Consider the following 12,901-nt stretch of genomic DNA (forward strand, 5'->3'; position numbering starts at 1 on the left):
GCTCCTGGCCTGTCGTGCCAGCCGACTGTGACCTCGCCAGCGGCTCAGGAGCCGTTCCTGCTGCCGGTGAGTTATTCATTGTCCTCAGCCGCTAATGGACTCCATTCAAATACATCTCCCTTGTTCCACCTCCCAAACATTATGATTCACATCGCTGAAAGCAGATTCCTTTTGGCAGCAAGAGCCCCAGATATTTTATATTTACGCATCATTTTCTTCCCAAGATACCAATTTTCCCCTTCTCTCGTCTCCTCCTCTTCCTCCTCCTTTTGGCTCCATCCCTGGTCTGGTCACACTGTAGCTCCGTCTTCATCACCTGCTATCCATCCCCTCCCGCATGGCCAGTGATGCTGCTGAGGGACAGGGGAGGGCTGGATCCGGACACTCCCCTGGGGATAAGTAGATGATGCTCAGAAATGTTGGCACAGCTCCTCCTCAGTCATATTTACTGTGGCAAGGAGCAAGGTCCATGTAGCTGTGGATGCAGTTTACAGGTAATTAAACTCAGCTTGGTGAGGATTTAAACATTAATATTGATGCTAAAGTTTTTAATAAAATATAGGGAGAGAAAGTGAAGGAGGTATCGATTCCTGTAGGCTTTTTATTTTTTCTTTTCTCCTGCTTTCGATGTCACGGGGAAGGGTTTGCTGTATGGGTGAGCATGAGATAAGGGTGCCCTGTGGGGACAGGTATGATCCCAGAAGGACAAACTGGTTGGAAAACACATTTGGGATTGATCCGTATGGTGAGGCTGTTCCCAACCCTCCCTTCCTGGGCATCCTCTGCAGTGGGGCCAGCACCTGCTTCTTAGGAATGGTGCAAAGCCTCCAAGGTTTCCATGTCCACCTCTGCATCCCACGTGTTGCTCTTCATCATGGCTGGATTAAGTCACGGCCCCTTGGACCACGGTGCCGTCCGTGTGTCTGGGCTGTGCTGATGGCATCACTCCTGTTCCCAGCGGAGCCTCGATGGGTCCAGGATTGGGGTCCCACAGGGTCCTCCAGTCTCAATGTGCAAATGTGGTCATCAACCCCCCCTACCCTTGCAAACTGTGTTCCCGTACTGCACCGAAGGCCGTTAAAAAGATGCTGACGGCTGTTTTTCACTCCCTGCTTCTCTGTATACACACAGGACTCGGGTTTATCTGCTTTCTCGCCAATATTTTTTTATATAACAGTGAAATATTTATATTGTCCAATAAAAGGCAGTAAGCTTGCAATCTCGTGCAGATTCATTTGAGACCGGGAGCTTCGTTGTCTGAATTTTGCACCCGGCAGTGACCCCTGGTAATTGGCTCCATACATCTTTAGCGCCGCGGATTTACATAAGGCATAAGGAGGGGGGGGTGATGGATGGCTGGGGTCTCCCTGCCTGCCCCGTGGCCCATCTAGCAGGGGATGGTGGTGGCTGCCCTGCAACGTGTCTTCTCCTGTCCCAAAGCCGCATAGCCAGGAGGGGTTTTGGTGATGCTGGGGAGGGGAGAGCTCAGTCTCCCAAAATTTGGGTGGTTGTGGCTTAAATCTCTGCACTGCCAGGGTGCTGGGTCACGCTTTCAGTGGGATGTAAGGATGCAGGTGATGGAGCAAATCAGGACCAGCTGCTGGTGGTGGTGGCTTCTTCCATTGCAACCCCAATTTGCCCCAGAAATGCTGATTTTTGGGCCAGGGGGGATGCTCAAGGAAGGTGAGTTGGGCACAGGGCATGCGTTGCTGGTGGCTGGAGCACAGGGCACAGTGGAGCCCCATGTAGGCACCTCCTGACCTCCACGAGCAGCGCCTCGGCCCCCAATTTATCAAAAAGCAATTAATAACCCCCCCTCAACTCAGGTTTTATGGTTTCTGTCTCTTCCTGCCGACTGCAGGGCAGTAATTAGAGTCTGTCTAATGAGGTTTTCATGGCGGGGATACGGTCTCTCGCCGTATCTCCCCATCAGACAAAGGCTTTGCCACGGTTTATGATGCCGGCGTAAATATTTCCTGGCTATTTTCACTGCAGAACCAGTCAGATAGGGACTGGGACATCCCTTGGTGCAGCCAGGCTACAAGATTTATGGGGGAGCACCCGAGAGGTCACAGTTTGGGGTTTTTTGGGTGGGTTTTTTTTTTCTTTTCACCAAAATTAAAAAGCCATCTATATCTTAAAAACCCTTATTTATGAACACTTAAGCGTAAGTAAGTCATCGTTGGACGGCTTCCCTCCCTGCTGATGGATGTAATCTGGCACCGGGGTGGACCGGGAGGGAAATCTGGCAATACAATATGCTGTGCTTGACTATTTTGACACTCGGAGTGCGATGTTTTTTTTACAGTTACTGATGAGCTTATGGCACTGCTCCTTTTGGAGAAGCGAGGAGGAGGCTGGGGCTGAGAATATTGATTAGCGAGCTCCTGATTATCTCAACAACCCTCTCGGCTTGCCTTTCCTTTTGCTGGGGAATACAGAATTTCTTCAATTATTCATATCAACCCCCTCGTCGATATTGCCATCGCACTGTGGCTGCGTAACGCAGAGCAAAATCAGACCGGGGGAATTATATCCCTGAGATATTAAAACTCCACGCTCCTAAACCACCTCTATTTTATTTTATATTTTATTTTTTTCCTCTGTCAGGTTGTTGGTTCGTTGGGTTTGGGTTGGGTTTTTTTTTTTCCCCTTCTCCTTTTGTTTTTGTTTTGTTCCAGAAGGAGCTTAATTCTGTTGCTTCGGCGCTGGCAGCGCAGCGGGGGGAAAACGCACAGTCTCATAAACATTTAATTGAACTCAGCCGGGAATTTAAGAGAAATGTACCTGAGGTACAGGAGATTTGCTGTTAGAGAATTAACTCCGCAGGACAGCGGATTTCCCTCCCCGACACCGAGGTTTTTGAGACCTGTAGGTGTAAGTGACGAGCAAGAAGGGGAGCTAATTAACCACAAAGACAAATTATAGCCCCTAACCTTGGGGTAAGGGGATTTTTTTGTCCTCTCCTTGCCTCCAGTAGCTTCTTTGGATGGGCAGAGCTGGGTCCCAGGGAAGGGGGGATGTGGGCTTTGCCCAAGTGGGGGGATGCAGCATCATCCTGGATACGGTACCCGCCTGGATGCATCCCACCAGCGCAGGAGGAAACTTTGGGGTTTTGAGGCATTTATAAAAAGCAAGCGTTGAGTATTCGGTGCCGAGATGCTGGCACCCAGCTCGCAGCCCAGATGGGGGGAGATGTGTTGTGGGTTTTGGTTGTGTTTTTTTTTTTAAAAAAAAAAAGGGGAAAAAAAAGATGAGAAGGGTATAAAAAAAATGAGCAACTCTAAAATAGCTTTTTTCTGAGGCTGTACGGGGAGGGGTGTCTTCTGCCTGCCTGGGTGGGTTGTTGGGAGGAAAAACCAGCAGTATTAGAGGGAGATGCTGAGGAGTGGAGGGTTGGGCAGGGGAGCAGACAGGACCTGCCCCCAACCCCCATGGTCCCAGGCATGATCCCAGCCCCTTCGCAGCCTGTCAGCTTTCGGGGAGGTGGGGTGAAATGAGGATGGAAGAGTCACCAGAGGGACAGACCAGACCCGCCTTGGTGTGTTTAAGGCATGAGGTCACCATCCCTGACCCCAGGGGGATTCTGCAACTGATAATATTCTTCTGCTTTGCTTCCCCTTCTGGTGCTGGGTGGTTCATATGCCATGTACGGGCAGAAGTACAGGGCCCTGCTGCCGGCAAGCTCCTGGTGTCCCCTGCAGGAATGGTGACCCTGTCCCAGAGAGCTTCCAGGCAGGGGAAGGAGCCATCACTGACGAGATGTGCTGTTGCATGGCAGGGAGATGCCATGATGTCATGGGAGGTGCCACAGCATGTCTGGGAAATGGTCAGGAAATGCTGTGGTATTGTCTGGAGATGCCAGGTATGGCCAGAGGTGCCATAAAATGGCCAGGAAGTTCCGTGACATGGCCAGGTGGTGGTGTGATGTGGCTACAAGGTGCAGTGACATGGCCAGGAGGTGCCATGACATGTCTGGGATGCACCGGATGAGGTTACAATGGGTGATCCGAGGAGGAACCAATTGCTGGGGTGGGACGATGCAGTCCCAGCCCGCCATGTTGCTGCAGAAGGCATCTCACTTCATCCCCCAGCCTGCCCCAGGCACTCCCCAGCCCCGTGCCCCTGCCACATCTACCAAGGCTCTGTGGACGCCTTGGCGTTGGTCCCCAATGCTGGTGAGAAATGCATTGCACTTCAGGATACCTCTTCTTCTCCCCGTCTTTTTAATGCTCTCTCTTCGGGGGCTGCTTTCTCTGCTCCTCTAATGTGCTTCGATGGAAACCCCTGGAGAGCTGCCGGTACTCTGAGCTTGCCAGCAGCGACACATTAGGATCTGTCATCTGCTGAGCATTACCTGATTTTAAATCTGTCTCTTTGGAGCTACGGAACTGCATAAGAAAATATTAAAGTAAACAATAAGTGGATTTACACAAATGCGACTGATTTCCATATTTTTCATCACTTTATTTTATTACCGGGTTTACTGATATGCTCATTTATTTATAGGGCAATCCAGTATTGATTCATTCCGATGCACTATGCATAAACACATAAAAGAGAGTGATAACAATAGGAATACATTTTCAGTCTTTTAAATACTGCATTTTTTCCAATAGTCTTCATTAGATCCGCTACGAGAATATGAGCTATGTCCTTCGGGGAGCCCCAGCCGGTCCCTCCGCCCAAGTGGCTCAGGATTTATGGGGGAGCAGGATGCAATTCCCAGATCGGCGGCAGCTGCTTCCCCAGCTCTGCCACTTTCCTTCCCCCCAAGGGTGTTTTTTCTACATGAGGTTTTGGGGAAATTTATCCCAAGAGGCAGATTCAGCTCCCTTGAGGTTGGGTTTCTTGGCTGCTTCTGTGCCAGGCGGTGCGGGATGGATACAGGGTGCTGCTGCTGCTGTCCCTGGGGTGCGGCTCGTGGGGGCCCTGGGCACTCTTCTCCTTCTTTTTTCCCCTCTTTTTTCCCCTCTTTTCCCCCTGTTCTTTCCCCTCTTTTCCCCCCTCTATTTTCCCCTCTTTTTTCCCCTCTTTTTCCCTCTTTTTAAATCTTTCTCCCCTTTTTTCCTCTTTTCATCTTGTATCTTTTAAAATTATTTTTCCCTCTTCCCCCCTTCCCTCTCCTTTTCCTCCCTTCTTCCCTCCCACTTCCCCCTCTCTTCTTCCCCTTTCCCCCCATTTCTTCTTATTTCTTTTCCTTTTCCTCTTTTAAAAATCCTTAAAATACTTCTTTAATATCTTCTTTCCCCCCGCAAAGCACACTTTTCAGCCCGTTCCCCATGAATATTAACCAGGGTGAGCAGAGCGCTACATCATCTGCGTCACGGGAAGGAGCCCATAAAAGCCCGGTGATGAATGGCGAGCCTTCCCCCTCCGCTCCTTCTTGTATATGGGAAGGAAGGGGGGGGAAAGAAAGGAAAATAAAAATCATTTTTGAAATATTAACCCAGGTGGGGGCGGGTGGGCTTTTGGGGCTGTTTCTCTCTGCCATTCCTAAATACTTTTTCCTATACATTTCAGCTCCTATATCCTTCCTACATCAATTTTTCCTCGAGGAAGGAGGAGCGTGGCTGAGAATAAATCGTACCCGTGCAGAATAAACCCAGCTTTTATTTTTTCTCCCTGATTAGCTAAAGGGCAGTTCCTTTCTCTCACCAAAAGCTGCCCGCGACGGCGGTTTAATGGCAACAGCTTGAGACGGACAAAGTTTGAATATCCTTGCGACGGAGAAAAGAGCAAAGCGAAAGCCCTGCTAATTACAAAAGTTGCTTTATGAAAGATAATTCAAAGCAATAATTTAGCAAACATAATCAAGTAGCGCAGATGGGGATTTTGATGAATAGTTTGCAACATGCAATTAGCAGCTCTTGCAGTTACATATCATTAACCCTCAGAGCACAAAAATTATTTTCTCATTATTAGATGAAAAGGTAAAATTAAGCTGACTAGACAGTAAAGGAACAAACTACAATTAATTACCTTCATTTATTACAGTCATTATTTTAAACTTATTTTTTTTTACTCTGATAGATAGATGAAAACATCTAAATTAAAAGTTTTGTTCTGCTAAATGGGAGGTGAAACTTTGCGATGCTCGGGGTGCACCCGCGTGCCGGGGCCATCCTGGCTCCTTCCCAAACCTGGGATCCAGCGGGAACCTCCTCATCATCCTACTTTATCCATGCCAGGGATACAGAGCCCTGCGCATCCCTGCCCAACTCCACCGCCGACTTTGACCACCGCTGCCATCTGCCCCTGAGGGATTTTCCATGTTTTTGCAGGGAAATTCTATTTTTTGGGGGGATAATAAGAATATTTCCATGGAAAAACATGCTGTGCGCTCCCAAGGAATTTGGCTTTTCTGGGAATTAACACGGCTGGGTGGCATGTCCTCATGCCGACGGTTGGGAATCAACCCCACTCCTCTGAGGGAGGTTTGATGCCGAAGCCGTGCATTTCGGCGTGTGCGTGGGTAGCAGATGGTTTGGAGTTGCCAACTGTCAGCAAATGCACTAAAAAAATAAATTAAGAAGACAAAAAAAAAAAGGAAGGGGGGGGAATTAAGGGAAAAATACTCAACTGAAGCAGCCAGCGATGGGTGCTTTAAACTATATTGGTGAGGATGGTAAAATAAGCTTGAAATATTTTCCCTGCTTGCTGCTGGGGGCTTGAGCCAAGAAATCCTGCAGCACTGAGACAGGGCAGAGCTCAGGCAACTTCTCCCAGAGCTGGGATAGGATGCAGGAAAAGAGGGGGCAATAACCTAACGAGCTGAACATCCTCTGCCTCTGCTCTCAGGAGCTTGGCCAAAGCGTCGTTGAACTTGTCAGGAACTATTACAACAAAATTAAGAACCAGCAGCAATTTTCTCGCGTTCGGGATCCTGTGCTTTATAAAGTAAATTATTAATGCAGGGAGGGGGTGTCTGTTTCCCTCCGTTAAGCAGTTATTTGCAGCAGGCTGGGTATATTGCTCATTAGAAATAACATCATCTGAAGAACTTCTATTGATCCTTTTTTTTTTTTCTTTTCTTTTTTTTTTTTTAATCTCCAAATCATGAACGTGAACAACATATTTCTGGGACGTTCCCTTTAACTAGAATTCTCAGGCTTTATTTTTATATTATTGATCTTCTTGACGTGAATTGCTTTTCGGCCTTGTGAAAACGTTGGGAGCTGCTCCTGCCTTTGGAGGAACGGGCTGGGGGGTGCAGCGATGGAAGGAGTGTGTGATGGGGGTGTGTGTGCAACGGGTCTGGTGGTGAATGACAGTCTGGGGTGTCTGCGATGGGTCTGGGGGTGCCTGCGATGAGTTAGGAGGTGCTTGTGAATGGCCTGGGGGTGTCTCTGATGGGTTTAGGGGGTGTGCGATGGGTCTGGGGGTGTGCAGCGGGCTTGTGTGGGTGTGCAGTGGCTCTGGGGGTGAATGACATGGGTCTGGGGGTGTCTGCAATGAGTATAGAGGGGCTTGTGAGGGACCTGTGGGTGTCTCTGATGGGTTTGGGGTGTGTGCGATGGGCCTGGGCGTGTGCGCTGGTCTTGTGTGAGTGTGTGATGGGTCTGGAGATGAATGACATGGGTCCAGGGGTGTCTCTGTTGGGTTTGGGATGTATATGGTGGGCCTGGGGGTGTGTATGTGATGGAGCTGGTGGTGTGCAGTGGGCTTGTGTGTGTATGTGATGGATCTGGGGGTGAATGACACGTCTGGGGTGTCTGTGATGTGTCTGGGGGTGTCTGCAAAGAGTTTGGGGGTGTCTGTGATGGGTCTGGGGGGTGTGCAATGGGTCTGGGGATGTGCAGCAGGCTTGTGTGGGTGTGCAATGGGGTTGGGAGTGCAGTGGGTCTGGGGTGGTCTGATGGGTTTGGAGGGTGTGCAGTAGGGTTTTGTGGGTATGGGATGTCTGTGATGAGTGCGTGTGTACCAACAGCCTTGCCCACATGCAGCGGGTCTGTGTGTGTACATGGTGGGTTTGCGTCCAGGCTGGATGGGTTTCAGGAAACGGTTGAATGGGGGACACTGGGAAGGCAGTGAAGGACCCCAGCACGAAGCGGGGCCTCCCTGGCACATGGCTGGTCCCACATGGGGGGGATTCAGCCCCACCACCTAGAGCTCTCCTCCAAGACAGCAGCTCCTCCTGGGCTCTCCCCCCTCGCCCCTCCACAGCCCTCCCGCTCTCCCCGACTTCTTTACACATCAGCAAAAAACCCGAGGAAAATAGCGAAGGCTTGAATGAATTTTTTCATCAGTTTTCTTCAACATTTGGGGTCTCTGCTGCCGCTTTCTCCCCTGACAGCTGTTCTTCTCCGCTGAAAAAGAGCTCATTTGTGGTTTACTGCCACCAGTATTTAGATGGAAATAACCCACTACTTATCCTGCACTTGATCTCATGGATATAAGAATAAACTCACCGCCGGTGCGATGCAAATCCCGCGCCTTTGGAGAGGAGATGCTCAGACAGTCGGTCCTTTGCCGCCATGCCGGGGAGGAGGACCGGCTGCGCCGGGGGAGTTTTACCATTTTGTCAGTCAATTATAATAATATTTCTGCTTCCAAATGTTTAAAAAGTTGGCTTCGGAAGGTATAATCATGGCACAGAGGCCAGCCTGACAATAGTAATTAATTAGGCTATTACGCATTCTACAGTGATAATTGCTTTGCTGGAAAGTCACCAGCCATGAAAAGGACCCGGCGCGTAAATGTAATTCATCACGCGGCGGCGATCCCGCGCTGCTGCCGTGCCTCACCTTGAGCCCGCGGATGCTGCGGAGGGAGACGGGGAGACGGGGGGGGGGGTTGGAAATAGAAATTAATAGTACGTCGATACGGAACGCGGAGGCAGAGCTCGCTGCCGGCTGCCGAGGGCTTTGCGGGTGGAGGGAGAGCAGTTGGCAGCGGGGTTTGCCATCGCCGGTGGGCATTGCGGTGGGTAGGCGAGCGGGGATGGCACCATCCCGATGGCATCGAGCTGGGGTTGCTGGCAGGGGACATTCAGTTCCCCCTTTTTTAGTGATTTTCTCCTCTCCGTGCAGGTGACATCACCCTCGCAGATGGGAACCTGGGGTTTGCTTCAGCTTCTGTCCCATCTAGGGTTGGGTTTTTTCTACAAAACCTTGATTTTAGGGGTTTTTTTCCGGGTGTTTATTCAGCTCTATGTGATGAATAGCAGTGGTTTCAGGGCTGGGGTGAACTGTCCCCATACAGGACTCAGAGCTGCTCCAGCAGGAATCTCCGCTGGCATTTTGGTGAATTATCCCCGGCTGGAAAAGGTCGCTGAAAATTTGAAATATCTCTTTTTTTTTTTTCCCCACTGACATTTCCTTGAAGTTTAGTAGGACTCTGAAAGAGCAGAGCAGATGCCCGGCTCTCTGTCCTGCCCTGACACCACAATGGGCTGAAGATGATGGGACAGGAGATGGGGCTGGTGAAAGGGCCCCCAAAAGCCCCATCAGCAAACTGCAGCTCCAGTTAAAGAGCCGGTTATTACTGTGTGGGAAGGTGGAGGCGGGATGAGCAGCCGGTTGATCCCTCATGTGAGCCAGGAGGAAACTCAGCTCCATTCCTTAGGAGCCCGTGGCTGGGGAAGGTTAGGTCTGCAGGACCACAGCTTGCAGGAGGATGCTGTGGGGCCCTCTGCGCCATGGAGCCACGGCGTTCACGGTGCTGGGATCATCATTTGGATCACCAAGGAGGGGGAAAGGCACCCAAATTTCCCCTTGAAAAGTGTTTTTGTCTTGATGGTGTGACTTCAGGGATAAAATTCAGCAGAAACAGCCCAATTCAGGGGGCTGGGCCAGCTCCTTCCTGTGAGCTCAGGGGTGTGCGGAGGGGCAGAGTGAATATTTAGGCTGGCTCTTTGCTCCGCACCCTTGGGTCAACACCATCTCAGGGGAGATGAAGCTTGAGTGGGTCCAGGCATCTCTGTGGCAGAGCTGTGCAAAATCCAAAGGATGTGGAAAATGTGGGGCAGCGGGGGGTGGGGGTGTGTCACACCAGGCTGACACTACAGACCACTGCTGTGTCTCCACATCCTTACAGACCCCCCAAACACTGGGAAATTCAGCAGGTACAACCACCATCCTGCTGCAATACACAGGCGATGCTGCTCACTGACGGCTTGCTGCCTCCCCCTGCCCCTCCTCTCCTCCCCACTTTATTATTATTATTTTAAAGCACCCTGAAGCCAAGCATTTCTTTGCAGAACGCTGAAGAAAAGCCCCCAAATTCCTCCTCTGCTGGAAACGCGGCGCCAAGAAAGTAGGTTTGTGTACGAGACGCTATAAAAAGCCCAGCTTATACAATTTTAACAATAGAAAAATGATCTTTGTGCTCCAGTGCCTGCAAGCTTGGAAGGAGAAGGCGGTTTGCTCGGGTGGCTGCTGGATTACAAATGAGCGGTTTGCTTTGGGTTTGAATGACAAGCAATCGCGATCCAGGCTGGCGGGGCGAGCTGGGAGCTCCACCGGCATGAAGGAGGCGGGTGGAGGGAAAAGATGCTCCATCGCGAGAGCTGCCACTGGGATGAGGTGCAAAGTTCAGGCTCGGTTGGAGAAGTAGTTCGTTGGTGGCTTGGAAGTGGTTTAATTGACTAGTCTGCCATTGGTGATGGTGTTTCTACCAGCACTGAGCGCTGGGTGGGTGGCTTGACGTGGGCACCCAGTTTGGATCAAACTGGATCAAAACTGGGTAGTTTCTACCATCCAAAGCACCCTATTTGGATCAAACTGGATCAAACTTGGTAGGTTCTGGCTGGGGAATGAGTCGCCTCCATCCCTGGCTCCTACACCCAGGGTGGCAGGGACACGGAAGTCCATGTGTGCACCCCCGTCCTATCTGCTGCAGGTGGGGCTGGGTGGGAAGGGGACCTTTGACAAACAAAGTGGGCAGAGCAGCCCCCACCCCGAGGTGTCGTCACACCTTGAAAAATTAAGGGGAGTAAATGATTCATGCTCATAAATGTTGGATGGGAGCACGCGGCAGATTAATATGTTGTTCGGTTATTAGCGATGCAGAGCGCCGTCTCCACACTGCCCGGCCGGCATGAGCATCGCCAGCACCCTGCCACCTGCAACCAAGGGGGACGAGGTGTGATGACACCCTGGTCCTGATGCAAGGGGCCGGCATGAGCATCGCTCCTGCCCACGGCATCGCCCCAGACATGCTGTACTGGGGAGGGCCATGTGCCGGCTCTGTCCCGGCGAGCACAACAACAGGCTGGCTTCCTTATTTCTTATTTAAGCACTGACATTAAATTATAATTTTCATTTACTCAGAGCGCATCAATGATTTAGGGCGATGTGACATGGCAGCGGCACGAGGAGTTTAGCCGAAGGCGGCGAGCGGCTGCGCAGGGCACGGAGTGGGCACAGAGCTGTGCTGGGGAAGCGGGGGGATGGACATGATGACAACCCGTGTGCCGGTCGTGGCACTGGTCCCACGGGTTCCCAACCCCCAGAACCCATCTCTCACCCTGATTTTCCATCTCCCTCCAGGTGATTGCACTTAGTAAGAGAAGCAAGGAGGCTGAGACGGCTTTCCTCAGCGTTTACAAGCAATTAATTGAAGCTCCAGGTAAGCAACGCGGTGGCGACCTGGCTGCCTAACAAGTCGCGTGCCGGCACCGGTGCCGAGAGGAGCCAGCGAGGACCGCAGCAGCGCTGCCGGCCCCCCGGCACAGTTGGCATCGCCGACCTCCGCTCGCGCATGGTGCTCTGGAAATACCGGCCGAAGAGAGGAGTGGAAACAGCTTTTGCCATCGCTGTGTTTCAGCCCCTGAGCCAAATGCATCTTGACATTAGGAAAGGAATACATTTGCTCAGCCCTTGTAATAACACTGCGGCTATCCCCAGTTGTCTTTTTGACGGTAAGTTAACCGAAACGGCCGAGCGCCGGCTCGCAGCGCAGCTCCTGGCACCGGCCACGGCTCAGGGATGGCTTTCCCTGGTTCACTGCCGGGATGGGGTATCACTGCCTCGTCTGTGGCACCGCTTGAAGTCTTGGGAGTGGGGGAAACTGAGGCACAGGGAACCCCCCTCTGAAGCTTGTGTTGGCGGAGTCAGTGCTAGGAAGGGGTGAGGGGCTGGTACCCCTCTGCCCATTGCTCTCTGTTCCTGCACTCTGAGCTGGGGGTGTTGGCCGTGCTGGGCATGGTGCACGGAGCATCCCCCGGCATGGCGAGGATGGAGAGCTGCAAATGGCTGAAGATGCGCAGAAGGGCTCCTGCAGGGCCACTAATTCATTTTCCAGACATTTAGGAATAACAAAATGTTTTAATGATTTCTTAGGGGAATTAGGGAGACATATTTTTGTCCTCATTAAATTTCCTCCTGTGCTACAAGAACCAAATGTCAGCTCCGTTTCCAGAACCCAGTTATCTTCACTCCCCACGCTCGCCCGCCACGCTCCTCCTGCTTGCACACGCATGCACATGGATGCACAAGGATGCACGTGCACAGATCCACGGTGCCCCAACCCAGCTCCCCTATGCTCTCTGCAACCCTCTTCCCACAGCAACTCCACAGCATCCATCCATCTCTTGCTCCCTTCCTGCTCCCCAAATCCTCCCTCCCGTCATTGTGTCCCCGTCTGTTCCGTGTCCGTGTGTCTCTCGACAGGCGAACTCTTTGTGGAATACTTTACAAGCGCCACATAAGTCCTGATTCGACATTTTTTTGCTTTGAATGGCTGCTGTCAACACAAATCTCTGGCAGAGACTGTAACGGAGCCTGATTGCTCAGCAAGTATTTTGATAAGTGAGCTGGCTGTGTGTCTGTAATTACGGGAGAAAACCGTAAATCTTTGGGATATTGTTCACACAGATGTGGCGTGAAGGGAAGGGGGGGAAGCAGTAAAATGTGTTAAAAGCATAATTAATGTCATTGTTGTTGGGGATGATTTGATT

The 12,901-nt window shown here is 51.2% G+C and overlaps 1 protein-coding gene across 1 annotated transcript in view; it reads left to right on the forward strand.

Annotated features, from left to right (window-relative positions):
- CUX2 (cut like homeobox 2) overlaps positions 1-12,901 on the forward strand; it is a gene marked incomplete at its 5' end in the record, with an annotated part of 67,787 nt that overhangs the window by 37,922 nt on the left and 16,964 nt on the right. The window contains one exon of the mRNA XM_084271829.1: positions 11,493-11,571. Within this exon, the coding sequence (XP_084127955.1) occupies positions 11,493-11,571 (79 nt within the window). The remainder of the gene's footprint in view (positions 1-11,492; positions 11,572-12,901) is intronic.

This window comes from Gallinula chloropus (assembly GCF_964237585.1).
Source record: "Gallinula chloropus genome assembly, chromosome: 17".
NCBI lineage: Eukaryota > Metazoa > Chordata > Aves > Gruiformes > Rallidae > Gallinula > Gallinula chloropus.